This window comes from Chelmon rostratus, chromosome 3 (assembly GCF_017976325.1).
Source record: "Chelmon rostratus isolate fCheRos1 chromosome 3, fCheRos1.pri, whole genome shotgun sequence".
Taxonomy (NCBI): domain Eukaryota; kingdom Metazoa; phylum Chordata; class Actinopteri; order Chaetodontiformes; family Chaetodontidae; genus Chelmon; species Chelmon rostratus.
The window spans coordinates 30,842,051-30,867,592 of record NC_055660.1 but is presented as its reverse complement, the minus strand read 5'-3'; the positions used below and the strand labels follow the sequence as shown (position 1 = coordinate 30,867,592).

The 25,542-nt window shown below is 41.1% G+C and overlaps 3 protein-coding genes across 5 annotated transcripts in view; all 3 read right to left on the bottom strand.

The window, feature by feature from the left end:
- Positions 1-1,076: 1,076 nt before the first annotated feature.
- On the bottom strand, positions 1,077-2,012 carry tmem187 (transmembrane protein 187). Its single transcript, XM_041966826.1, has one exon. The coding sequence runs from the start codon at positions 1,904-1,906 to the stop codon at positions 1,121-1,123; it is 786 nt and encodes a 261-aa protein (XP_041822760.1). The 5' UTR covers positions 1,907-2,012; the 3' UTR covers positions 1,077-1,120.
- Positions 2,013-5,675: 3,663 nt separating this feature from the next.
- saraf (store-operated calcium entry-associated regulatory factor) lies at positions 5,676-10,415 on the bottom strand. Its single transcript, XM_041966819.1, has 7 exons — positions 10,201-10,415; positions 9,508-9,686; positions 8,383-8,581; positions 7,445-7,738; positions 7,082-7,229; positions 6,833-6,930; positions 5,676-6,410 (listed from the first exon to the last, which is right to left on the bottom strand). The coding sequence occupies exons 1-7, from the start codon at positions 10,265-10,267 to the stop codon at positions 6,385-6,387; spliced, it is 1,011 nt and encodes a 336-aa protein (XP_041822753.1). The 5' UTR covers positions 10,268-10,415; the 3' UTR covers positions 5,676-6,384.
- A 12,715-nt stretch (positions 10,416-23,130) lies between these two features.
- The window catches only part of galnt7 (UDP-N-acetyl-alpha-D-galactosamine: polypeptide N-acetylgalactosaminyltransferase 7), a 35,268-nt gene continuing 32,856 nt past the window's right edge, over positions 23,131-25,542 (bottom strand). For 2 of the 3 annotated variants that reach the window (XM_041966808.1, XM_041966807.1), the window contains exon 15: positions 23,131-24,969. In XM_041966808.1, coding sequence (XP_041822742.1) covers positions 24,863-24,969 — 107 coding nt within the window. In that variant the 3' untranslated portion in view covers positions 23,131-24,862. The remainder of the gene's footprint in view (positions 24,970-25,542) is intronic. The other variant, XM_041966809.1, reaches the window with a different exon arrangement.

Here is a 25,542-nt window from a genome sequence, read left to right as displayed (position 1 = left end):
GTGTTGGAAGATATGGTTTGCTTAGCACAACCAAGTGTGCTGTCAGAGATGGATGTTGGAATGGAGAGAGCCATCAATTCTTACAGTTAAATGAGGACAAAACTGAAACTGCACTAGTTGTCCCTAAAACAAAAAGAAAATGATGTTTAATAATCTGGGGAAATTAGCTTCGTGGATTAAGTCAAAGTCTTGGTGTTATCCTAGATTCAGATCAAAGATTCAAGTCCCACATCCACATGGTTTTTCCACCTTAGAAACATAGCTAAAGTACAACTATTTAAAATTCAAAAAGATGAAGAAAAATTGATTCATGCCTTTATTTCAAGATGACTCGATTGCTGTAGTGCACTATTTATAGGTCTCCTGAAACCTATAAATAATTAACCAGAAGCAGTTTTAGCTGTTCTACTGTCTTTAGGATTGATTTCAAGGTCCTAGTCCCAGTATACAAAACCCTTCAGGAGCTAGGACCAAGATTGCTAATTACCTTGTTCACTATTTGCCTTCTGCAACACATTACCGATAGATCAGGGAAGCCAGTTCGCTAAAAATAAGTTAAAAATGTATCTTCACCTTAGCCTTTACCTATGACTTTCCTAATAGAGGCCTGTATCAGGACTTCCGTACTTTTCACTGCTGTACTTCTTTTAAGTTGTTGTATTTTACTTGATTTTATGCAATCTATGAACTCTCTATGATGAATCTATGATTTTTAACGTTATTTTATTACTATTCAATAGTTTTACTTGCCACTTTTAAAGCATATTTGGACTTTTAGTGTTTTTATGCTGTTCCATGCTTCAGTTATATACATAACTCATTGTTTTTAACCTATTTGTTTTACTATCCTAGATTTTTGTTTTCCAATGTCTATACCCCATGTTGGAATGACTCTTTTTTTTTCTTCTTATGTTAATCTTTGTAAAGGGTGCCATGTATATCAAGACAGAAGTAAATCAAACCCATATGAAGCACATTTTGTTAGTTGTGTTGCTGTAGGTATAGTCAAACAGCATTATATATCTGAGACAAATTATTTTTATTTACATAGAAATTACAGCGTCTCTCGACTTTTCTGTTATGACATCATCAGCTCCTCATCTCTGATTGTTTCTACCTCCTACGGTGCTGCTGTCTTTCCCTGTAGGCCTACCCTCTGTGTCAGGGTGGTCAGGAAACAGAAGCTGAAGTGGAACTGTAGCACGTCGCACACTTTGGACCAGAAGTGTCCCGTAAGCCGCTGAAAGAGCCAGTGCCGAGCGAGCCAATGGTCCAGCAGCTTTAGCATCACGAACCCTGTACACGACATCACCGCCAGCAGCAGATATCTCAGCGTGCGTAGGTCCCCGTGCCCCCACTGCATGCGAACTCCCTTGTACACCGCGAGGGCGACGTGACAACCCAGCGCCCCCTCAAAGCCCCGCTCGTGCGCCAGCGCCAAGCCGTAGGTGAGGACAGAGAACAGTTCGAGCGCTGCCGCGCGTGACGCGGACCACTTCGTCGGCCTGGACTCTATGAAGCTGATCCACACCGGAACCCACGCGAAGATCGGTAAGGTGAACCACTGATCTAGCACGGCGGGACCGCGCCGTAGCACCGCCAAGCGCGTCCACTGCACAGGTGCGTAATAGACAGCCATGACTGCGAACACTTCTCTCATGTACCGAGCCTGTTGCGTTTCTTTATCGCCTCTACGCCACAACAGCCAGTACAGTCCCATGTAGATATAAGCCAGGTTAACCAGACAGTTAAAAGGCATCGCCAGGAAACCGGGCAAATAATCAACCCTTTTCTCTGCATAGTGGTCATAAGACAAGTCCACCTGAACTTCGTCGAACAGGCTAGTGTTCACTAAGGCGACACAGAGTACAAAAGGGACCGATACGTGAAGCAGAGCCGACTTCATTTCTGGCTTTTGGAAAGCATATATTAAAAAAGATATTTGTAGAAAGACTGAAGCTCTCTATTTTCTGTAGCCCAACCTTCCCGACAGACTGGGGTCAGAAGTCGGAGTAGCAGTTGTAATTCCGGGTTTAAAATCACATGATGGATTGCAGCGTTTGGACTGGCTGCAGTCCTCACCCTGCCCCTTCATTGACTGATGTGTGAACACATGCAGACGGAAACTAAACACAATTATGTGATTTTTCCACATAAACTGTTTAAGGTTAAGAAGTTCTTTAAAAATATATCTTGGTTTGGAACTAAATTTTCATTAAATGTGCTGTGAATGTGTCATCAGTTCTGGGAAGATTTATGTAAATATATGAATTATCCCTTCCAAAACTCAAATTTGTAAATATAATCAGTATAGTTTCACAGTAACTCAAATGGTGATGGTGCTGTCTAGTCAATCCTTCTATCGTGCACACACATACTGTACACATGAATCAAAATTTTCTGGGGTTAAACCTTGTTTGCTTAATTTTGTAGGTATATGAATGCATACACTGGTGGTATTTCTCATAGGTATGTAGTTGGCCTATGTACTGTATAAGTGGGTATCTTTTTCTTTTTTACCAAGGCCATCCCGTCATTTGTGTTCATTACATGCCATGTAATGTTGTTATGTTCAATATAGGACTTCAAAAAACTGTAAACAGTTAGACATGTACAGTACCTAAAGCTACCAAATATTATAGACTAAATTATTTGGTGTGAAAGCACATAGCAATTTATAACCATATACGGTAATACAGGTGCAGCAATGACATTTTTCTAATACATTTTTCATGCCATTGCATAGGAAGATGTATGAAATTAAATAAGTGTTTGAATACTCATTTTCAGTAATTTTTTTCTTTTAGGCAGTACTTACTGTTTTCTCCTACCACTCTGGATGGCCAGCTTTAAGGTGTGCTATCAGGTATGATAAAAAAAATTCTTATTATCTTGGTGAGATCGTCTCCAGTTATTTGTAGTCAAACTATGTCCCTTATCAGTACCAAGAGAGATGTAGAATAGAAAGAGCGAGTCAAAAGTGCATGAGGCAGAGCTGTTTTTTTCAGTTAATAATACTATAGTCTGACCACAGAGAAAAAGGAAAGCCTGAGACAGTGGGAAGAAAATACGAACACTGGAAAATGAGGCAGAATCTAATCAAAGGTGATGAAAACTCAGGTGGCGGAGGGACAAATAGAGAGTGTCTAAGGAACACACACAAGGAAGGAAACCTATATATATAAATCATGCATTCAAAATGTTCATGAAAAAAATCATGTGAAAAGGGCCAGTGGTAGTGACAAACCCACAGTGAATATTACCAAACTCTGCAGTTCCATAATGTAACAAATTTATCATGTGATAATATGCCAGTGTTTGCAGCTTGTTTTCCATGCAGGTGCCACCATGCATGGTAGCCTCAGCCACCAGTGTTTGATTTGATCATTTCAGAATATGTATTCTAAAATCCTCCTTCGATGTCTGGGTTTTCAATGTCTGTGGAGATTCTCATCTCATCATCCAGGTCATTGTTATCCAAGGGAGGCTGAATCAAGGGTAACTGGACTTGGTTGTAGACACTTAAATACATTCCACATGTCATCCACGAGGCTTCGTCTGTTGTAACTGATTGGTGTGGAGGCCCAGGTATTGAACCACTTAATTAATTTGTGCACTTAGGCCAAGTGTGAACTAGTATTGTACTAGTGATGTAATGAGGCCAACTATGTTGTACTAGTGATGTAATGAGGCCAACTATGAAGAGTTGTTAAATCTCTTGGGAAAGGATGAAAGGACAGCATTGTAGATGGGGAATAAGTAGCATCTCAGATATAGCCTCCTTCAGTCTTTAAAGACCCTGCCCTCCTTATCCAAAATCTGTATATTATTGTCCTCCAAGGTGAATCTCTTTTCTTTCAGATGGCTGAGTCTGCTGAGTCTTGACCAGAGGAGCTGGTCTTCCTCTGCAGAGTCATGGGTTTGTTTAATGTTTTTAGTTTCCCCAATACAAGTCTGTGCATTCCTTTCTACACTGGACTGGATACACAAAATTTATTTTCTTATGTTTGTTGTGTGGTGTCTTCAGTTTCTGTCTTAGTGTGCTGCTGGCTTTGAAAAATACAGGAATGCTATGTTTGTTGCAAATACTCCCAAGTTGCTGAGATGCGCGAGACATGTATGGAATGATTATGTTGATATGTAGTCCTGAATCTTGTAGCATCCAGTTAGGCTTTTAGTGTATCCCTGAGATGTTTGTGCTCCTTCTCTTGGGCTTGGGCACTTGGTGCTACACTACCAGTTTGGTGTTACAGGGTTCCGACAACTCCTAACTAAAGGCCATCTTTTGATCATATTGTGAAACCTGCCATTGTACATACTAATGCTGACACCAGCACCGTCTGTGCACATGGTGACCAACTTTCTTGTCCAGTTGTCCAAGCATCATGGAGGAGCCTAATGCGTCCATCTATTTTGACCTCCACTGTTCACTCAGCAGCCAATCTTCAAGAGGGAGAAACCACAGGGGAACGACATACGTGTTCCTTTTACTCTCCCATTCTTACAAAATATGATCACTTACATAAGGGATGGGTGCTTTAGTGCTTATACAGACTTACTATTAGAAACAGTTCTTCTCACAGCTTCAGAATGTTTTCCTCTTAGCCATTCTTGGGTGTTTTTAGCTGTGTGTTCTGGGTCATTATCCTGTTGCAAGACCCATGACTTGCGACTGAGACAAAGCTTTCTGACACTGGGCAGCACATTTCTCTGTAGAATACCTTGATAGTCATGATATTTCATTGTACCCTGAATTGCTGGGTCACTGTAGATAAAGAGTCTGGCCTGTACCTGCTCTAAATAAAGTGGTTGTGATTTGGCGCTATATAAAACTGAACTGAATAGTTGATGAATTCTGTTTTTCATAGTGAGAATGTTATCATTAAAGAAGCACATGATGTTATTGCTACTGAGGGTTAAGGGAATACATGGTTCAATGGAATTATGATTGTCTGTCAGACTGGCTACAGTGCTGAAGAGAAACCCTTATTTTCTTTCTTTCATCTATTAGTGAAGAGTAATAGTCTACTCTGGCACCGTCGACGGGTTTCCTGTACAATTTAAGGGAGTCTTGCCTTAATGGTTGGTGGAACACCATTTCCTTTCAAGTTTTCACAATGTTTGCTTTAATAATTTGGAAGGGACTAAATTTATTAATTTTAATTTAACACTACTCTTGTAGTAAGACTTGGTACTGAATTAAATGCTGATAAGATCACATCCTTAAATTTAGCTATAGCACTATCAGACAGGCATCTGGTGGAGGAATATATAAAGAATATATAAATAAGAACAACCCTAACCAAAAATATTCATCATTTCACAGCCAGGTTTCAGTCAGAAAAAAATAAATCAATACTATGATCTTATATTAACTCATTTACTAATACAGCTTTAGAGGACAGAGATCTGATATTAAGGGGTCTACACTTAATTCTCCTATCTTGTTGTGCTGTTGCAGTGGTTGTGTTAATTTTTATTTGGTTTTTACATACAACTCCACTCCTGTTTACTTTTGAATTAATTTCTTTATGTGATCGGGGGGCAGACAGTCTCTATGGAGTATTGGGTGGGCAACTGCTGAAGTTCTTTACTTCGCTCCTCTCAGAAGATGATATCAAGAATTGAATGCCAAAAAACTTTCTCACCTTCAGTACAAGTTTTAAAAAGACACCTTCCTTGCTTCTCTTTTATTAGTTATCAAAGTCCAACACGTCCTCAAAATCAGATATCCCATGCAACACTTCATCAGGTTCAAAATGCTATACATAATTAAATTGAGTTTATTCAATAGTATGGAAAGCAAAGGTCAGAGTAATGTAAAACAATAAAAATCATTGAGACTTTGCTGATTTAGCTATTTGTTTAGCTGCAGTTAAACTGATGCAGTACAGAGACAGACAAAGAAGCTGTTCATATTATTTTGTCCATATCTGTCATTTGTTTTACGTGAATGAAAAAGGTGCTTCAGTTTTCATGGACTGATGACTGAGACAGCACAAATTCACAAGATGCCATAGGTCCATAGAAAAGAGAGGTGAGGTGATCAAATCAATGAACAACTGCAAGGTTGTCATCTTCTTAAAACATGTAAAAATCATACCATGTTCTTCCAAACACAAAGCCTTCATACTTAAGCTCAAACCACATGTTCACAGAAAAATAAAAGCTTCATGTCATCAGCTGACATGATTGCTGAAGTGATCTCCAGAGGAACGTGGAAATTAGTAGCAATGATGATATACTGCTGGATAAGTTCACCTCTGCATCAGAGGGTCTTCTGATGGTGCTTTCAGAAAACACTTAACTCATCAGTTATTAGTCCACCAGATAAACATCTGTCACTGCCATCCATTGTAGAGAATCTATCCACCTCAACAGCTTCTATCTCTTCTTGGTTCCTCCAAAACCTGCAAAAACAACAATGTTAGTCTGCCAGCTGTGCCTACAGTATGTCTCTAGATGCTGATGAACTGCTGACATATTCATAGTAAGAACAAACTTATGGAAATGCAGTGCATTCACCAAAAAAAGGCATTACTTTGTAATTATGATTTTGAAATCATGAAAAACATTATTAACATAACCCAAATATTAATATGAGCTCAAGCCTCATCATGATCTTTAATTTGCTTTTATATTCTTCTTGGCTTGAGACAGTGGGAGACATTAAGTAAAGTCAGGTCATCAGGTATCCTGCTGACGTAATGTCGGTCACATACGGATGTGAGGTTGACATGCTAACAGATGTGAAACAAAGCATGTTACTGTATATATTGAGCAGAGATATGTGCAAACTGTCTGTATGTGAGTCTAACATGCATCCTTCTACCTGAAGCAGTGCGTGTCCCAGAGGAAGAGGAAGGGTCTCCAGCAGGTGGAGGTCGGCTATCAGTGTAACTGGAGTACTTATAGTTGTAGGGCTGGGTTCTGCAAAACACACACACAGCACAAACAACCTGAAGGCTCTGAGGAGTAGAATAATGATAAGATTTGGTTTCTGGGATTCATGCTTTTCCAATACAAGCAATGTCATTTTTCACTCATTCCTCTGAATCTTTCTCTCCTTCTCTTTGCTAACCTCTGACGGCCAAAAAGGTATCCCAGCACCCCTCCTGTCCCCATGCCGGTCCAGAACCCCCCGCCCGTGCCAGGTGCAGCTCTTGGGTACTGCTCTCTGTGAGTGGAGTCACTGTGAAAACCGTAGCCTGAGTTGGCACGAGGATAGCCTTAACACAAAAGAAGCACACATGCAAGGTATCTTATTTCAAATTTCATATATTTTCCTACCACATCCAGCTTTTTCCATGTGAGAAAAGAACATGACAACCTTACATATGCTCCCTAACAAAAGGATGTACTGCTTTGAAGGTATGTTTTCCAGAGAGAATCTGCAGTGCTAACCACACCAGATCTACTTGCTCTATCATGCTGCATCAGCTACCTGTGAAATCAGGTTTGAATCCCGGAGGTGGTGGTCCAGTGGTGAAGTCATAGTGATTATCTCTGGGGTAACCAGCCTGTCCGTGGTTCTGCTCCCACTGTGCTGTGTTCCCGCTGAGGAACAGCTTGTAGATGCCGTAGGCTAAGAGCAGAAGCACAGCGAGCACCAGCAGGTCTCCTGAGTCCTTGCTGCTTAATGGGTTTGCGCTCTGGTGGCTCTGCTGGTTGTGCTGGTGATGCTGATGCTTGTTTCCAGAGAGACCACTGAAGAATCTGGAGGCAAAGCCCCCAATACCTGACACAGACAAACAACAAAAATGTTTCAAAATATGATATGTGTATATGCACATGATACACATCATACAGAGAGAGAGAGAGAGAGGAAGAGTGAGGGAACGAAAGAGCTCTGAAATGAAGAGCACAGTGCTAGTAGCTAGCTTTACCTGCCTTATTGTAGTTGGGCACACTGGTCTCTTTAGCCTTGCTCATGGCCAGTAACTAGTCAGAGTGGCGAGTAGAGCCACTAACTAGCTGAGCTAGTAATGAGCGGAGCAGAGCCGTCTGATGAAGGATGATAGCGAGATGTTGTGTTGGCATTCTCAAACAGGAACTTAATCTCCTTCGCCAGTAAAGAACACAAAGCCTTCTCACACTATTAGGGTGCAACCTGAGTTTATCTAGACAATTGTATACTGACTATTATAACTCACTCCTGGTAGCATGCCCTTTATGGTGGCTGCAATAAGAAATATGCATACGAGAGATCTACTTTCCACGACACCAATGAATTACATCATACTCACAAAGGTTAAATGAAGGGAAAATGTTCTTTTAAAAGACGACAGTCACATAAATTACTGTAGTTTTTTTAATTATGACTGTAGTAATTTTAATGACTATTCAAAATTTTTAAAATCATGACCCATCCCTACTTCATACCTCCAAATTCCTTGAATCCACTGTGTGAACCCCAGCTGCCTTGAGTTCTCCTCAGGCCCTCGTCAGTCAGGTCCAGAGTGTACTCTAGCCCGCAGGAGCCCTTCAGTATGTAGGCATCAGCAGGGTGGTTGTAACCTTCACAGCTCACCTCAATGCGACCAAATCGGTATGCGTTGTCCATATCAGTCTTGCACTCCCACTATGGGGAAACAAGGTAGATTACAACCTTATTCTCATATTGAAACACATAAAGCCTCAGAGTTTTACACACACACACACACCTTTTTTTTTTACTAAGGAATACAACTTTTTGTTTGCAAAGTCAAGGACTTTATTATTAGCAGATGTAAGTTCTATTACAAGTATAATTAAGTTCACAGTCAATCACACCTCCTCTGAATTACCAACATCAAGAGGTGCTTCATCCATAATGAATTTTTGAAACTTGTACTAATACGGATATTTGAGAGTTTAGAACTTCCCAACAAAAATATGTAGGCAGATATTCTTTATTTATATATGAATACATTTCATTAACATGAACAGAGTTGTGACCAAGCTGTGTGCACATTTGACATACATGCTCATACCAATATGCACTTTAATGACTCATATATCTCTGCTGACAAATTATCTGTCTTTTTTTCCAGGTTTGTGTGGTGTTGAATGGAGAATTTCCACATGAACTTTGCCCATTTTTGGGCTCCAACATAAAAGTCAGAGCTTGAATATCTGGATAGCTTCCTTGAGCATTCCTACCAACTGTGGTACTCAGAACCAGAGCTGCAATGATTAATGAATGTATCGATCATCAGAAAACTAATAGTAGTACTTATTTTATAGTAAATTAATTGTTTAAGCCTTTGTTAAAGCAACACGTGACAAAAAAGCAGCGTCCTTTGCAGTAAATTTAAGATCTTTGGGTTGTAGATTGAGGTCATTCAGATTACATGAGCTATCTGAACACATCAACATTTATCAATATTTTGTGACATTTTGTCGACCAAATGATTGAGAAAATAATTTGCAGATTAAGCAATAACTGCAACCCTACCCAGAGCAAATGTTATACTCCATACACCTCATCTCTCTATCCTCATTGCCCACCAGCGCCTCCCTCTTCACCTGTACATCCACTCCATCCCAGCCTTTGTTCTGACACTGGACCACTTCTGGGACAAAGGTCTGGCAGCCTGCTGAGCCTCCAACACACTGGAGCTGGGGGACAGGGCTGGAGCGCCTTGCTGTGGTGTAGCGACCCTTGTACAGTGTCAACACCTGGACGTTTTGCAACAGCACACTGCCTACAGGAGAAAAAAAACAGCTCTCTATTATAATATTAGAAGTCATTTTGCAAACTTATGAAAGCTCCTGCTCTGGAACATAATGTTGTATCACATTCAGGAATTTTTGATGGGTTGTTCCACAAATGGCAATGTCAGCTGGATTTTTAAAATATGCAGCAGCTCAAGACGCAAAAGATTTTAGAGAATGGAGCTTCAAGCATTTTATATTTCATACACGGTGGGTGGATATATGCACACATACACACAACAGTCCTGAACCAAATTCTCCCCCCCTATCACTGCGCTGAGGTCATGATTTAGCTCTGTGGTCATTTTAAGGTTGTACTGGTGCCACTGAATAGCATTACGACAGAATGTTTCTTTATCTTTTTTTTATATGTGGCATAGAAGTATTTGCCAAGTAGCCGCATTTAATTGCAAAATTAAATGCAGGCTACCTAAAAAAACACACACACAAACACACATCCAATTAAAATGATACTGAAGCTAAAGTCGCGGAAGCAAACCCTACCGTCATCCCAACTCTCGATGTGTCCTACAAACAAAAACTGCAAGACAACTGTAATAAACTGTTTCATTTCCGTGCTGTCTTTTCCTACAATTTGTAACGACAGTAGCTGTTTCTCTCGACAGCAAATTACAGTTATTAAAATGGAAACGTCGACGTTACATTAACCCTGGGTGGTGGCGAAACCAACCCGAACATAAGAAAGTTGACTTCCTCATACCGACTTCCTCTTCTTCTTCTTCTGTTTGGTTTTACGGCGGTTGGCAACCAACTTACTGGAGCATTACCGCCCCCCTCTGGACTGGAGTGTGAACAGGAGCGTGACAGCAAACAAAATCGAAAAAAAAAAAAACCACCCATTTAAATCCTTCGTTCCAGCCCTGTCTCTCTTAAAAATACCAATATCCTTCCATACATCTTGGATGATTCATTAAGGATGCATACCCTTGCTTGCTTTGCTGCCTTCTTTATTTTCTTCCTCTCCTCCTCATATGCTGGACACAACAATAACACATGTTCTACAGATTCCAATTCCCCACGACACTCATACTTTCCTTTTTGATGTTTACCTATCATATTCAATGTATTGTTTAGTCCCTTATGCCCTATTCTCAACCAGGTAATAATCGCCTCTTCTCTCCTCCTCCTACAGACTCTCCTCCCACCGCACACCTGTTTTTGGATGTTGTACAGGTGCCTACCTGTGTCTAAAAAATCCCACACCTCTTGCCATGTTATATGCATATGGTTCTTAATTATACTTTTTGCCTCCGATTTGCTAAATGCCACATCTAGTTGTATACACTGTGACTTGAGAGCCTGTTTTGCCAATGCATCGGCGCCCTCACTACCATCCACACCCATATGTTCCGGGACCCAGATGAAGCTGACCTGTATATCCTCCAGGTCCAGTTCATAAATAATACTGTATATTCTGCAAAGTATATCTTGTCTACAGGACTTCCCAGATTTGATGCTGGCCAGTGCTGCCACACTATCTGATGCCACCACAGAGCTTCGGCGCCCATTCGTCTTAACCCATTCCAAACTAACCATGATGGCTGTCAGCTCTGTGGTGTTACCGACTTCCTCTTCCTCTTCTTTGCGGTTTTATGGCAGGTAGAACTGTTATCGCATCACTGCCACCTTCAGGTTTTAGCCTCTATCTTTATCCATTTTACGGGGAGATACTGCAGCGTACCCTCATAGCAGTCTCTGCAGTCCAGTTGTCCTTCGAAAATGAAATAACCATTTCCTCCCTTGTACATTATCCCTACATTCTAATGTAACCCACCCTACTTTCTGTAACTGTGTCATTTCTTGTCTGTCATGTACAATAACAAAATGTATAAATCTCTATGATGAAAACTGTAATGTTAAGGTTGCTGTACTCAGTTCTCAGCCTGCTTAATATTCTTGCTTTTTCCTCTTATTTCCTGCTCTTCTTCGTAAACCCACTCTGTTGCTGCTGGTGATATGATATAATAAAATAAATGTCTTCCTTTTATTGCATTCCTTGTTTTGTCATCTGTTTTTCCTGTCGTCAAACACAACTTGTAAGACTGCTATGCAGTTCACCCAAATTAGAATGGTTTGAGAGAGATTGCGTCTGTATGGCTCTGAATTCACTGATGTCTGATGGAATTGTACGAAATATGCTTACATATTTTTGTATTTAGACAGTTTTTTCTTTGTCTTAAAGGCTCAGCCTATGACTTTGCTGATGTAATCATTTCTATACAAATATACTGTTTACACAGTGTTAGAGTAGTCCTGGTGAAATATGTTGGTATAAAATATGTGTTGGCATAGTAAAATAATGAAAGAATAACTATGACACTGTGATTAAAAAGTTCCTTCACTACTGTTGTTGAGGAACTTCAGGAGTCAGATACAACTAAGAGTCAACAGAAGACTTAATTTTTTACTTTGACAGTTTGGCCTGAAGCTTGTTATTTGATATTTGAAAAATCATATGCTGCTATTTATGTATGCTGTGTGAGTGAGGAAATGCATGCCTACATTTTTATATGCAAGATGTGTATGATGAGGTGAAGTTTTGTGAATGAGAACGATCAACCTGTTGGAGTGTGCAGGAAGCAGATCGCAGTGCGATCCCGACAGTTGTGCTGATAGTTGTGCTGCTGTAATGCATAAAGTTTGTGATTTTTCAGGTTGGATTGGGTGCAGGTGTTAATTAACGTAGTCTCTGTGCTTGACTTTAACTGGTAACTCAAAGTCCTTCTGAAATATTGTTTCCCATTACTCAACACTCTGAAAAACAGCCATGTTATATCAATCAGATTCAGTGCAGCATGTTTCCCATATACAGCTGTGGAGCAGGAGAGCAGTTTCCATGCCATATTTATATATATATACCCACACACACACATACATATATACCGTGTCGCCCGGGTCAACAAGGTCCTTGTCAGGTGTTGGGAAACCAGGGCGTCCTGATGAGAAGTAGGCTATTGGAACTAGACATAGATGGAATAGAGCAAAAAAACTTGAACTCTTGGAATGCTACCAGACAAGTAACCTTAGAGAGAGGAGGTACATGAAGAGGATGTGAGATAACTGGATGCCTTGAAAACCAACATTTGGACTAACAATGAAGCAACTGCTAGCTCGGTGTTCCAATATCCACAAACGGCAACTGCGATCACAACTACATACTGAAGAGGTACAACAACAATGCTACAGCAAGGGGGAGCCAGGACAACAGGTCAGGCCATTCCCAAACTCTGAGATTGGGTACCAAGCCCCAGCAACCGACGTCCTTAAAACAAGGGCAATGTAGTAGCCGTTTGTCCAAGCAACAAAAAATTTCAAACTAAACTTCAAAAATCATAAAAAATCAAAGGGCCACTGCTGCACCATGGGTTTGTGGTGTACACGGGTGGGAAAAACGTAATGTCCAAACAAATGTTCAATTTCAACAAAAAACGTGGTTTATTTAACCAAACAGCGAGCAAACAAAGAACAAAGACATTCCACAGTGCTTCTCCCGCTCCGGTAAAAAACCATTTGCCCACCCAGGTGCATGCTGGTCCCTTACCGTAGCCCTACTTATGTCATCGGGTGCACCCCTAACGTGCCCAAATGAAAGAAAACCACAAATGACAAACAAGAAAACACCTATACTAAACAAATAAACAGAATACTAACAGAAATCTAATCATAATGAAATCAAATAAATTGATTCAGAATAATCAAGTCTAAATACTAACAAAACTAAATACTAAACTAAACAACACTAAATATCAAAAAATAAATAGCTCCAACACTCCGGCCCCTAATTGTGCATTTAATCACAATTACTTTAATTTCTCAAAGGAGCTATACCCTCAACCAAACCTATGACTGAACATAGTATGTCATGCGTTAGCTTCAGTTCACTTTCTTCTTTGTGGTGAACCTGCAACAACAAAAGAAAAGAGAAAGAGAGAGAGAGAGAGAGAGAGAGAGAGAGACCAAGAGTCCATGGTGTCACACTCCCGCTTCCAGCAGCAGACAGAGCTTCGTCACAGGCCTCTCCAGAATGCTGGTCTTAGTTCGAAGGCGCACAGAGCGCACCAGGCCCTTTGCATCTGCTCTCACATCCATGATTTTCCCCATCAGCCAAGATCCTCTTGGAGCTGTAGCATCTGCTACGAGGACGATGTCTCCAGGCATGAGATTCATTCTTGGCCTTGTCCATTTCTGTCTCTCCTGCATCATAGGCAGATATTCAGAAATCCATCTCTTCCAAAAGAGTTCTGCCATGTATTGTATTTGCTTCCACCTTTTCCTGATGTAGAGATCACTGTGATCAAACAATCCTGGTGGCATGATTGGCTTGCCCTTTAACATCAGAATGTGATTAGGTGTGAGCGCCTCTAGGTCATCAGGGTCATCAGAGACTTTTGTGAGAGGTCTGCCATTCAGTATGGCCTCAGCCTCACAGAAAACTGTTTGGAGCCCTTCATCGTCCAGAACTTGCTGTTTGACAACTGAAGTGAGAACACTTTTCACTGAACGAATCAGGCGCTCCCAAACACCACCATGATGGGAAGCTGCTGGTGTGTTAAAGCTCCACTTTATGCCATCCTGGAAAAAAGATCTCTGAATTTTGCCATGATTTAAACCAGCCAGACTTTCTTTCAGCTCCCGGTTGGCTCCAACAAAGTTTGTGCCATTATCAGACCTGATGGTAGAAACTGGGCCTCGTCTACAAATGAACCTCCGGACAGCGTTTATACAGGAATCTGTATCCAGTGTATATGCCACCTCCAAATGCACAGCACGACTGGTCAGACAGGTGAAAAGCACGCCATACCTTTTAAGAAGACTTCTCCCTCTTTTGACATCGATGGGCCCAAAATAGTCTACTCCAACATCTGTAAAAGGGGCTCTGTCGGGCAACACTCTTTCCTCAGGCAAGTCTGCCATCTTCTGTTCAATAAGTTTTCCTCTGTTGCGTCTGCAAACAACACAGTCGGATATGACTTTCCTTGCAGCAGAGTTTGCATTGATGATCCAGTACCTCTGCCGCAGCCTGGACAGCATGTGATTTCTTCCTGCATGTCCCAGTTGATGATGAATATGGCGCAGAATCAGTACGGATACATGCAGATCTTTCGACAAAATGACTGGATGTTTGGACTCTGCTGGCAGTGCCGCTTTATTCAGCCGACCACCTACTCTGAGGATTCCATTATCCATCACTGGATCTAGTCTGTACAGCAGACTCCCCTTGGAAACATTTGTACAGCCATTCTTCAGTGAGGCAATTTCAGCCTTAAACTTGTGTTCTTGTACATACTGAATGATTGACTGTTCTGCTTTCTCAAGATCTTCAAGAGTTAAGCTCTGTCCTTTGAGTGTGGTTTTGAAGCTCTCAATTTTCCTTTCCACTGTATGTTCTTGAGTCTCCAGCTTTTCCTTATTGAGGTCTGCAGAAGCACACAACTCCTTTCTCTTCTGTCCCAATAACACAAGAGTTCTCTTGACCTTCAGAAACCAAGCAACAGATGTTTTTAGTCTCATCCAAGATGAAAAGTAACTGAGCAGGCGATCTGTGGCACTTTCAAAATCCACAACAACAGAATTCACCATCAAATCCCTTTTAACCTCTGGGTCATCTGCAGGAATCACATCAAGATCAGCATCCACTTTAGGCCAAACCTCTTTTGGCTCACAGAGAAATATTGGCCCATTTATCCATCTCCTGCCTTTCAGGAAATTCTCTGCCCTCATTCCTCTTGATGCATCATCTGCTGGATTCTCCTTAGACCCAACGTATCTCCACTGGTCAGCATCTGCTGCTTCTCTGATGATGGAAACTCTGTTTGCCACAAAGGTGTGGAATCGTCTGGTTTCATTATAGATGTATTTAAGAACAGTTGTGCTGTCAGTCCAGAAAACTGACTTCTCCAGCTTAAGTTGCAACTCCTTTTGAAGCATTTTATCAACTCGAACTGCAAGAACCGCTGCTGTAAGTTCCAGTCGAGGAATTGTTGTCTGCTTAAGTGGAGCAACTCTGGCCTTTCCCAACAGAAATGCAACCTGAACTCTGTCATCCTTTTCCAGCCTCAAATAAGACACTGTTCCATAGCCAACTTGGCTGGCATCAGAGAAGTGGTGAAGCTGTGCTGTGGCAGGGTCTCCAAAGTCTCTTGGTTTAATACAGCGATCCACCTTGAAATCAGCCACCTTCTGGAGATCCTCCAACCACTCAAACCAGAGAAAGAGGGATAGCTTGATCCCACCCCAAGCTTCTCCTACAAAGTTCCTGCAGCAACAACTTGGCTGGCATGGTGAATGGGGCCAAAAATCCTAACGGGTCATAAAGAGAGCTGACCACTGACAAAATGCCTCGTCTAGTCTGTGGCTGTTCCTGTGCTGAGGTCCTAAACTTGAATCTGTCAGTTTCAATGCACCACTGTAACCCCAGTGCCCGCTCCATTGGAAGTTGGTCCACATCCAGATCCAGCTCCATCACTTCTTTTGCTCTGCAGTCTTCAGCAGTTGACAGCAGTACTGTTCGACTGTTGCTGATCCACTTGGAAAGATTAAATCCTCCTTTGTGACAAAGTGCAGTCACATCCTTGACCATTTGCACTGCCTCCTCCTCTGAGGCCACTGATTTCAAGCAGTCATCAACATAAAAATTACATTTGACTGTATTAACCACTTCATGAGGGAAATGTTGGGCATTGTCATCTGCAGTTCTCCTCAATGCATAATTTGCGCAGCTTGGTGATGACACAGCTCCAAACAAATGCACTTTCATGTGATGGTCCACGGGAGACTGTGAAGTGTCTCCACCAGGCCACCAGAGAAAGCGGAGAAAGTTGATGTGCCTTTCAGAAACATGAACTTGGTGATACATTGCTTGGATGTCAGCCATTACTGCAACAGGCTCTTGTCTAAATCGAACAAGGACTCCAATTAGAGTGCTGGTCAAATCAGGGCCCTGCAAAAGCTGACAGTTCAGTGATGTCCCTTTATATGCTGCTCCACAGTCAAAAACAACTCGCAGCTTGCCTTTTCTGGGATGATAAACCCCATGATGAGGGATATACCACACTTTTCCATCACTCTGCTTTAGTTGATCAGAAGGCACCAGTTCAGCATATCCTTGAGCCACCATGTTGTTTAAAAATGCGATGTATTCTTCCTTAAATTGACCATTCTTGACAAATTTTCTTCTCAGGCTCTGGAGGCGCTGTTCTGCAACATGGCGATTATTTGGCAAGAGAGGGTTTTCCTGTCTGAAAGGTAAGTCAATGCGGTAATGACCTTCAATTAACTGTGTGGTGTTGTTCATAACTTCCATAAACTTGACATCCTCTCTGGACATTTCTAACTGTTCGTCTGATGACCTCTCATTAAAGTCATGGTTGAACTGTTTAACCAGCATTTCCTGAAGATATTCAACAGAGATCCGGTTGGATGTTACAGCAGAGCAGTCACTCTTATTCTTGCTCTCACCACGAAGTGGACCGTTAATGACCCAGCCAACCCTGGTTCGAACAGCATAAGGTCCCTCATCCTGGCTGTTTATCAGTTCCCAAGGCTCCATCACCTTTGGTGCATCAGTTCCAATGAGCAGATCAACACCTTCGTCAATGTCATGAAGTTGAACATCCTTGAGATAAGACCACTGATCAACATCCTCTTGTCGTGGTATATTGAGTGTGGAGACAGGCATGTCCTTCTGAGTCAAAACATCAGGTAACTCAATAAAGTCATTCATATCTATACCAGACACCTCAAGACCTGACAGCACATGAGCATTTACAATTTTCTTTTGACCCATTGTTCTCAACAGAATGCTTGTCCTTTTACCCCTCAAGTTCAATTTTCTTGCCAAGTTCTCTGTACAAAATGTTCCTGAACTCCCAGGATCCAAAAAGGCATATGTCTGCACAGTTTTGTTACTCCTCTGACGCTTGACTTCGACTGCAACAATAGAAAAAATGGAGGCATCTTCATGACCGGCCCCAATATGGCCACAGGTCTGAGACATTGCAGGTGAAACAGTTGAAGAGCCCACAGACTGTTGATCAGAGGGTGTTCCTTTATCCTGCCGCTCTATATGAAGGACACTTGGGTGCTTTTGGTGACACACGTTGCAATTCATACGACTCCTGCAGTCTTTGCTTGTGTGGCCTACTTTCAGGCAACCAAAACAGATTCCTTTTTCTTTAATGAAATTAATCTTGTCCCTGTGTACTTTCATTTTGAACTGTGAGCATTGATCCAGTAAATGATTACCTTGTGAACAGAACAGGCAGTTGAGAGTGGAGGACGTGGTCTTGTTTCCTGTATGTTGAGGTATGACTCCTTCCTTTACTGCAGTGACATTGGTGGCAAAGCTGCTCCCCCTTTTCCTTTGTCTGAAGTGACTAGCAGTGGAAGCTTTGAGGTTAGTGAGCAGTGGGTCTTGAATGTTGCCAAAAACTGGATCTGAAGCAATTTTGACTTGTCTTTCAATAAAACCAACAAGATCAGTGAACATTGCTCTCATACCCCTTTGTTCTTGCAGATCACAAGCAACATTTCTCCATTTTTCCCTTAATTTATAAGGAAGTTTCAAAATGATGCTCCTCATGTTCGATGGTAAGTCCAGTTCTTTCATGTGCATCAGTTGCTCTGTTAAGTTTGAACATCTGCGAAGAAACAAGGAGAATGATTGCAAACCCTTTATGTCCTCACTTTTAACAGGTGTCCAGTTAAGTATCTTTTCCATGTATGCAGCAGCAATTTTGTGTTCATTTCCAAAGTGCTCTGCAAGAAGAGTTTTGGCCCGATGGTATCCCTGCTCTGAAGGTAAATGTTGACAACTGTGCACCAGGTCTTTTGGCTGCCCCCTGGTGTACTGTTCGAGAAAATGTAAACAGTCACTCCAATTGTTTGTTTTTGTCTCTACCCCATTTTCAAAAGCTCTGATGAACGACGTGTATTGCAGAGGGTCTCCATCAAACACAGGGATATTCCTAGATGGGAGGACAGAGCACAGATTTTGTTGTACAAGCAAAGCAGCGGTGTCATTTTGTCTTTGCATAATGTTTACAATGTCATTTTGATAATTGTCAGTCAGAGCTTGGGTCTGATGATGAACATGTCCCATTTGAGTTCCATTTACAGTTTGCATCACATGAACTGGAGCATCAACCTTTAATGTAACTTCATCCATTTGTTCCATCTGTCTTTGTTTAGGTCTAACAACTGGTGGTTGGGGTACAGAATCAGACAAACCAAGAGCATGATCTTTTTTATCCATTTTGTTTGGAACAAAGATGTTGGCATGGGGATTTAATTCACTCGCACCATGAGACTCGTTCCTTTCAAAATAAGAGTTCATGCCGTTTGAATGTTTTGAGCCACACTGTGATGCGCTGCTTTCTAATACTTGAAGCTTCGCCTTTGTTGCTGCCAGTTCCGTTTCAAGCTCAAGTTGCTCCTTTTCTCTCCTCAGTTTTTCCTGTTGCGCTTCAATTTCATGTTTCCTTTTTTGCGCAGCGATGCGCTCCAAAAGCGCTGCCTTTTCAGCCTCAGCTTTAAGGCGTGCAGATGACGTCGAGGAAATCCGCGAAAGCTGTGAGCGTGATCTTACAGAGCTTGCTTTTACACTTGAAACGTTGGAAGCACTATCATCAGGATTTATTTCATCAGCAACACATTCATCACCAAAATCATCTTTATTTGGCTCAACATATGGATGACCCGCGTCAGAGAGCCAGCCTTTTACCTTCTCAGTGAAATCACAGTACATTGTCATTTTGTCCATGAAGTACGTACTTTGCCTCACAACTTCATCTTTAGGCAAAGGTAGGCTCATAAAAGATTTATGGATGTCATTTGCATCTCGGTAACACTTGATGAACACAGTGAGCTCACTCTTTATTGAATCAACATTTTCTTTTGATGCCATCAACGCATTCATGTGCTCCATGCACCTTTTGGCTTGTTTGCATTTTGCACTCCTTTTTTTCCATGATCTTCCTCCAACAGGCAAGATCATGGCTAAGCAACCCGACTACCATGACTGAGTGATAAAGTACCCTCTGAAAGTCTACTTGAAGATGTGAATGCAGCACTGTGAACTATCCCTACTTGGACCATTACAGAGACGAATCAGCTCATGCACACCACAGCAAGAGCGATTCTAGAGATGCTTGGCTATAAGATGAACAGCATGAATAGCCACGAGGAGCAATACCCCCCATGGAGAAGGAGGTTAGAGGCCAGGATCAAGGCAACAAGGTGAACATTTAGTCAACTCTCAGAGCTCCAGAAGGTGTGGGGATGAAAGGGGCTCCCAGGAAGTACCCCCAACTGTCCTTACCAGGGGTACTAGAGACTGCCAAGCAAAGACTTACAGCTCTGGCTACCCGCCTGAAGAGATACGCTAGAGAAGCAGAAGCCAGGAGAATAAATAGGGTGTTCATCACCAAACCACCTAAAGTGTACTCTCAGTGCCAGAAAAAGAGCATGAGAATAGATCCACCCAGAGCTGTGACTGAAAGGTACTGGAAGAGCATACGGAAAAAAGAGGCATCACATAACATTGATGCTCAGTGGCTAGTGGATCTAAGAGCAGCCAACAGCTGTCTCCCAGAGCAAGAACCGGTAACCATCACAATGGCAGACATCCAAGAAAGAGTGTCAGGTATGAAGAGCTGGAAAGCACCCAGACACGATTCACACCTACCGGCTAAAGAAACTAACTCCACTCCATGAACGCCTGGCAGTAACCAACTACTGATGAATGGGTTCCACCCAGAGTGGTTGACCCAAAAGCAGATGGTCCTGATCATGAAGGACTCCCAGAAGGGTGGAATCCCATCCAACTACCAGCTAATACCCTGCCTCAATACAACATGAAAGCTCCTGTCAGGCATGCATCATAGCGGATAAGATGAATAGGCACATGGCACACACATGAGTGGGGCCCAGAAAGGAATTGGTAACAATACCAGAGGAACCAAGCACCAGTGACGGGCCGATAGAGCAATCACCAAAGACTGCAAGGCCAGACGGATGAAGCTGTGCACCGCCTCGATTAACTACAAGAAAGCCTATGACTCAATACCACAACACATGGATCCACCTCTCCAGGATCTACAGCAACAAGATCGGGATAGGGCAGAGAAGATGATCAGAAGCAAGGGGTTTGAACTACCAGAAGGCAGCATTGCAGACAGCTACAAATACCTTGGGATACCACGGGCAAATGGGAACCATGAATGGACCACAAAGAAGTCAGCCACAGCCAAACACCTACAATAAGTAAGGAAGGTCCTGAAGAGTCAACTCAATAGAGAGAATAACTTCCGGGCTATCAACACATACGCACTGGTATAATCAGCTGGCCAGAGGAGGAAAATAGAAGCCAGTGATATCAAGATAACAAAGTTCCTCACACAGCTCCTATATGCTAAGCTGACTGAGGGAGGCAGAGGACTGGTGAGCATCAGAGCCACTCTCCAGGATGAAACAACTAGGATCCAGGAATACATCCTGAAGATGGCCTCCAAAGATTAGCTGCTAAGTGAATACCTCAGGCAACAGAAACTCGATAATGTATAAGAGGAAAACCAACCATCATGGAGGGACAAGTCCATTTATGATATGTACCACTGCCAGATATCAATATAGATCAAGAAGTCCTACCAGTGGCTGGAAAGGCTGGACTAAAAGACAGCACATAAGCACTAATCATGGCTGCACAAGAACAGGCCCTCAGCACAAGATCAATTGAGGCAGGGATCTGCCACACCAGACAGGACCCCAGGTGCAGGCTGTGGAATGGTGCTCCTGAGACAGTTCAGCACATAGTAGCAGGGTGTAAGATGCTGCCAGGAAAAGAGCACATGGAACACTATAACCATTTTTCATTCATTTTATACAAGCATTTCTTAGGTTATGATTACTAAATAAAAAGGAACAAAAATACATGCTTTACTAATAAAAACTTCTACATTCACTTATAACAATCAATTACTGACAAACAAAACCTCCATTTTATTATTCTTTAAGAAATACATAAAAGCATGTAGGCTGCTTAATAAATATAAAATGCTTACAGTTATATTTAAAAACCTGTTTGATTTTCACTTTCATGTTTCACTTCGTTGTAACATCTAAGCAGCATCAGAGTGACAATGGACACTGACCTTGTTAAGTGGTATAAAAAAATTAAATATTTGATAAAAACACCAATTTACAATTCTGAAAATATTTTACTATTTGTCACAGGTGCCTTACCTGCTCCCCAGAAGTGGAAACAGCTGTCTGTATTTTATGAAAAAAAAAAAAAAGAGGAAGATTCCATTTCACTAGATTTAGGTTGCTAACTGATAATAGTAAATATTTTTATTATTAACCATATTTATGTGAATTCTGTCCATTATTTCAAATGAAGAACATTTTCTTGAAAATGTTGATTTCGGAAAGTATGAAAGGTATAATAATAATAATAATAATAACAATAATAATAATAATAATTGTGTGCGTAGAAAAACTGGTTGTGCAAGCTGTGAATGCTCACACCAATGAAAAAATTTCACTGAAAAAATATTTACAATTCTCAGTTAACAACCCAACTCTAGCAAAACAAAATACTCCTTTTTTCCCCCCATTTTTTTTGTCTCCAAAAATCACTGTGACGGCTACTGGCTCTCCTGTGGCAGCTAGTGGCACCCTGTGGCAAATATTAAGATATTTGCACAACTCTGAATTGTGCTTGGATCCATTACTATGATACTGCTTAGCTGTTGCAAAGAAGTGAAACACACAGGTTTGTGTAAACTGTGTGTAAAATGCATAAATATGTAGCTGAAATTTTCTTATATTTTCATTTTATATTTATGAAGTAGTCTAGAGGGGTTTTTTTTATATTTTTTTAAAGGATAATAACAGGATTTGTTTTTCATTATTGTAACTGATGGTAAAAGTAGTGTTCTCGTGTTCCTTTTAATTTAGCTAAATGGATGAATTCTTAACCTCGGCAAATAATTACATAAAAATAATGAAAAAAACATGCTTGCTTAACATACATACTACAACAGATTTAGAGCCACTGAGCCATTCTGACAACAAACCATGCACAAAAAGCAATTATTAGTAAAGCATGTATTTTTGTTCCTTTTTCTTTAGCTAAATGGGTGAAATCATAACCTCCATGGCAGACATAATTAAAAAGAATCAAAAACAAAAAAAGTATAACAGATTTAGAGCTGCTGACCCATTGTGAGAAACCATCCATAGAAATTTGGTCCCATCCTACTTGACAGCGAGTCAAGGGAGGAGTCCCTTTGCTGCTGAACGAGTGCTGCCTGCATGTTACTACCTGCCACTGCAACTAGGAGGATGTTAATATCTCTCTAACTTTCAATGAAATCACAGTAACAAAGACAGAACACAGTGGAAGTAGTAAAAATCACATCTTTTATTTGCTCAATCACCCACAGTTCAGCTCATATTAAATCTCTGTTATAAGTTAGATATTTACATCATTCAAGGCCCTTCACAAAATGCATCATGTCTTTACAAAGGAATCTATTTACATTGTACAAAACATTGCATTCACGATCACCCATACACCAAACCCTTTTTCCCTTGGAAAAACAAACAAAAAAGCAGTCACATTTTCTTCACTTATTGTTTTCCCCACCATAAATTGTGTATTTGTCCCTTGTATCATTCCCCACTCCAACAACCCAGTGCCCCCCCCATTTTTCATTTCAGACAGACAGTTACTAAGTCACAGTCAACTGGTCAGCTACTGAATTTCTCAAGACTGTCAGTAAGGCAAGCAGTTTTTAAGTCCTCAGTCAGTCAGATCACTGCTCGTGAAGATGCACTATTTAAGGTTGTTGATGAACATGAATTCAAACCACTGGAAGACAACAGAAGTAATTGGTAACCAATCAAATTTAAGAAAATAAATTTACCTTTTTACTGAGAGGGCTGGTTAAAGACATGGCACATTGGGAAAGAAAAATGAACACTATATAAAGCTTTATGTAGGAGGACACCAGCACTGTTTGATTCATTTTTGTTTGTTTTGTTTTGTTGTCTTGGCTAGGCTTTTGACGCAGAGTGGTGAATTAAATTCTGCTTATTTCACCAAATTCAGCCTGTTAAATTACTGCATTAGCTTTAAGGTAGAATTGGGGAAAACAAAAAAATTGTTTATTTTAAATTGTTTTCACAGGAAAGCAAGAAAACAAATAAAACTGTCAAAATATATAAGTAAAAAAAGTAAAAAATATGTCAGTGTCCTTCTCAACATGTTCAGCAAGTGCCTGTAGGAGCTTTACTTACATCTCCTTGGGATCCCTCTCTGAGAAGACAGCTTCTCTACCCTTTATCTGGTTTGGGCCCAGAGGAAGGTTGATAAATTCTGACTGATATGGTGACACTTGCCTAATGACTTTATGACTTTAAGAAGCAGATGACTGATCCATAGGTTGGAATTTTACCTGTTGATTGTTGCACTTATATGTTGAGTGGTCTTTCTTGAAGATACCCAATACCTTGAAACTTAACCTGCTGACAAAAGCAAGCATTATGCCAGCCAGCACTGTATATACCACACTTGGTTGAACACAGTGATGATTTGATTGAATCTTCCACCAGAAAAAAAAGACTCTTGATGAGTGAGCTAATAGTTTGGCAAACAGTTGATTGAAAATGTTGATGGGATAATTTCATAAATCAATGTAGTGGTTTAGAAAGACCTGAGAGCCCAAAAGAACAGCTAGAGACAACATGTAAACACAATGAAGGACGGACAGAGCCCAACAAATTTCTAGTTCAATGTTTGACCAAGAGATCATTCTGTGGACCAGCAGCTTCACCATCCATACTACCAGTTCTTCTTCTGCCATCTGGAGTGTCTATGTGTCTGTTTAATGCAAGAGCATATGGACCAAAGTTTGACAAAGGCATATTTTGGCTGACACCAACAGTTTGGGTTGCAGCTGTTAATAGTTAATACTGGACCATTTCATCTTGTTGGGAGTGCCTGGCTCATGTCAATTACACTTTTTCCCCTTAAGGACAGTATAAGCTTGATATATCTGTAAACTTACAGTATGGATGTACTTGTGTGTGTTAATCAGTGTGTATACAGTCACCATGTTTCCCTCCAAGCTCCGATTTGTCTTCATACAGCCACTATGTTGTTCATCTCCCATTTCTGAGTGGTTTTACTGGTGTCACAGTCTGATATGAACACTTTGTGGAGCAGGTCAGAGCGGTCCAGACATTTCCCTGGTAGGACAGCACAGATGAACATTACTACTGGTGTTTGTTATAGGGATTCAGAAGTACGTAGGAATATTTGAATTTCATCCTCCCCTTCATCCCTTCAACTGAACCTTACTGAGGGGTAGGCAGGTGCTAATGTGTACATTCCTAGAGGTACTTAACAACATTTGAGCTAATCTAGTTAAGGTAATGTGATAATGATGTTATGTCTGAAAGTGGAGGTCTGAGTTTTGTTACAAAATTCCAGAGCAGCTACATCTCAAACATGGCTGCTGCTTGGCTTTGTCATTGGATGGTTTGAAACTGGTCTGTACAACTGTGTGGCTCACTGACTGACACACACTGTGGTAGTAGTAGTGGTGGACTTGACAAACTCATATGCATATGCACAAGCAAAGTTACTATAATAAACCTAGATGTGGCTGCCAACAACACATTGACAAATCCATCCTATTGCACAGTGGGTTCATAGGCATCTTTACATTGTGTGTTCATAAGACCGCCACATTATATCAAATCAACAAAACCAACCAAGCTACCCTGCATCTTTGACATTTCTATGCTCCAACTTTTTGT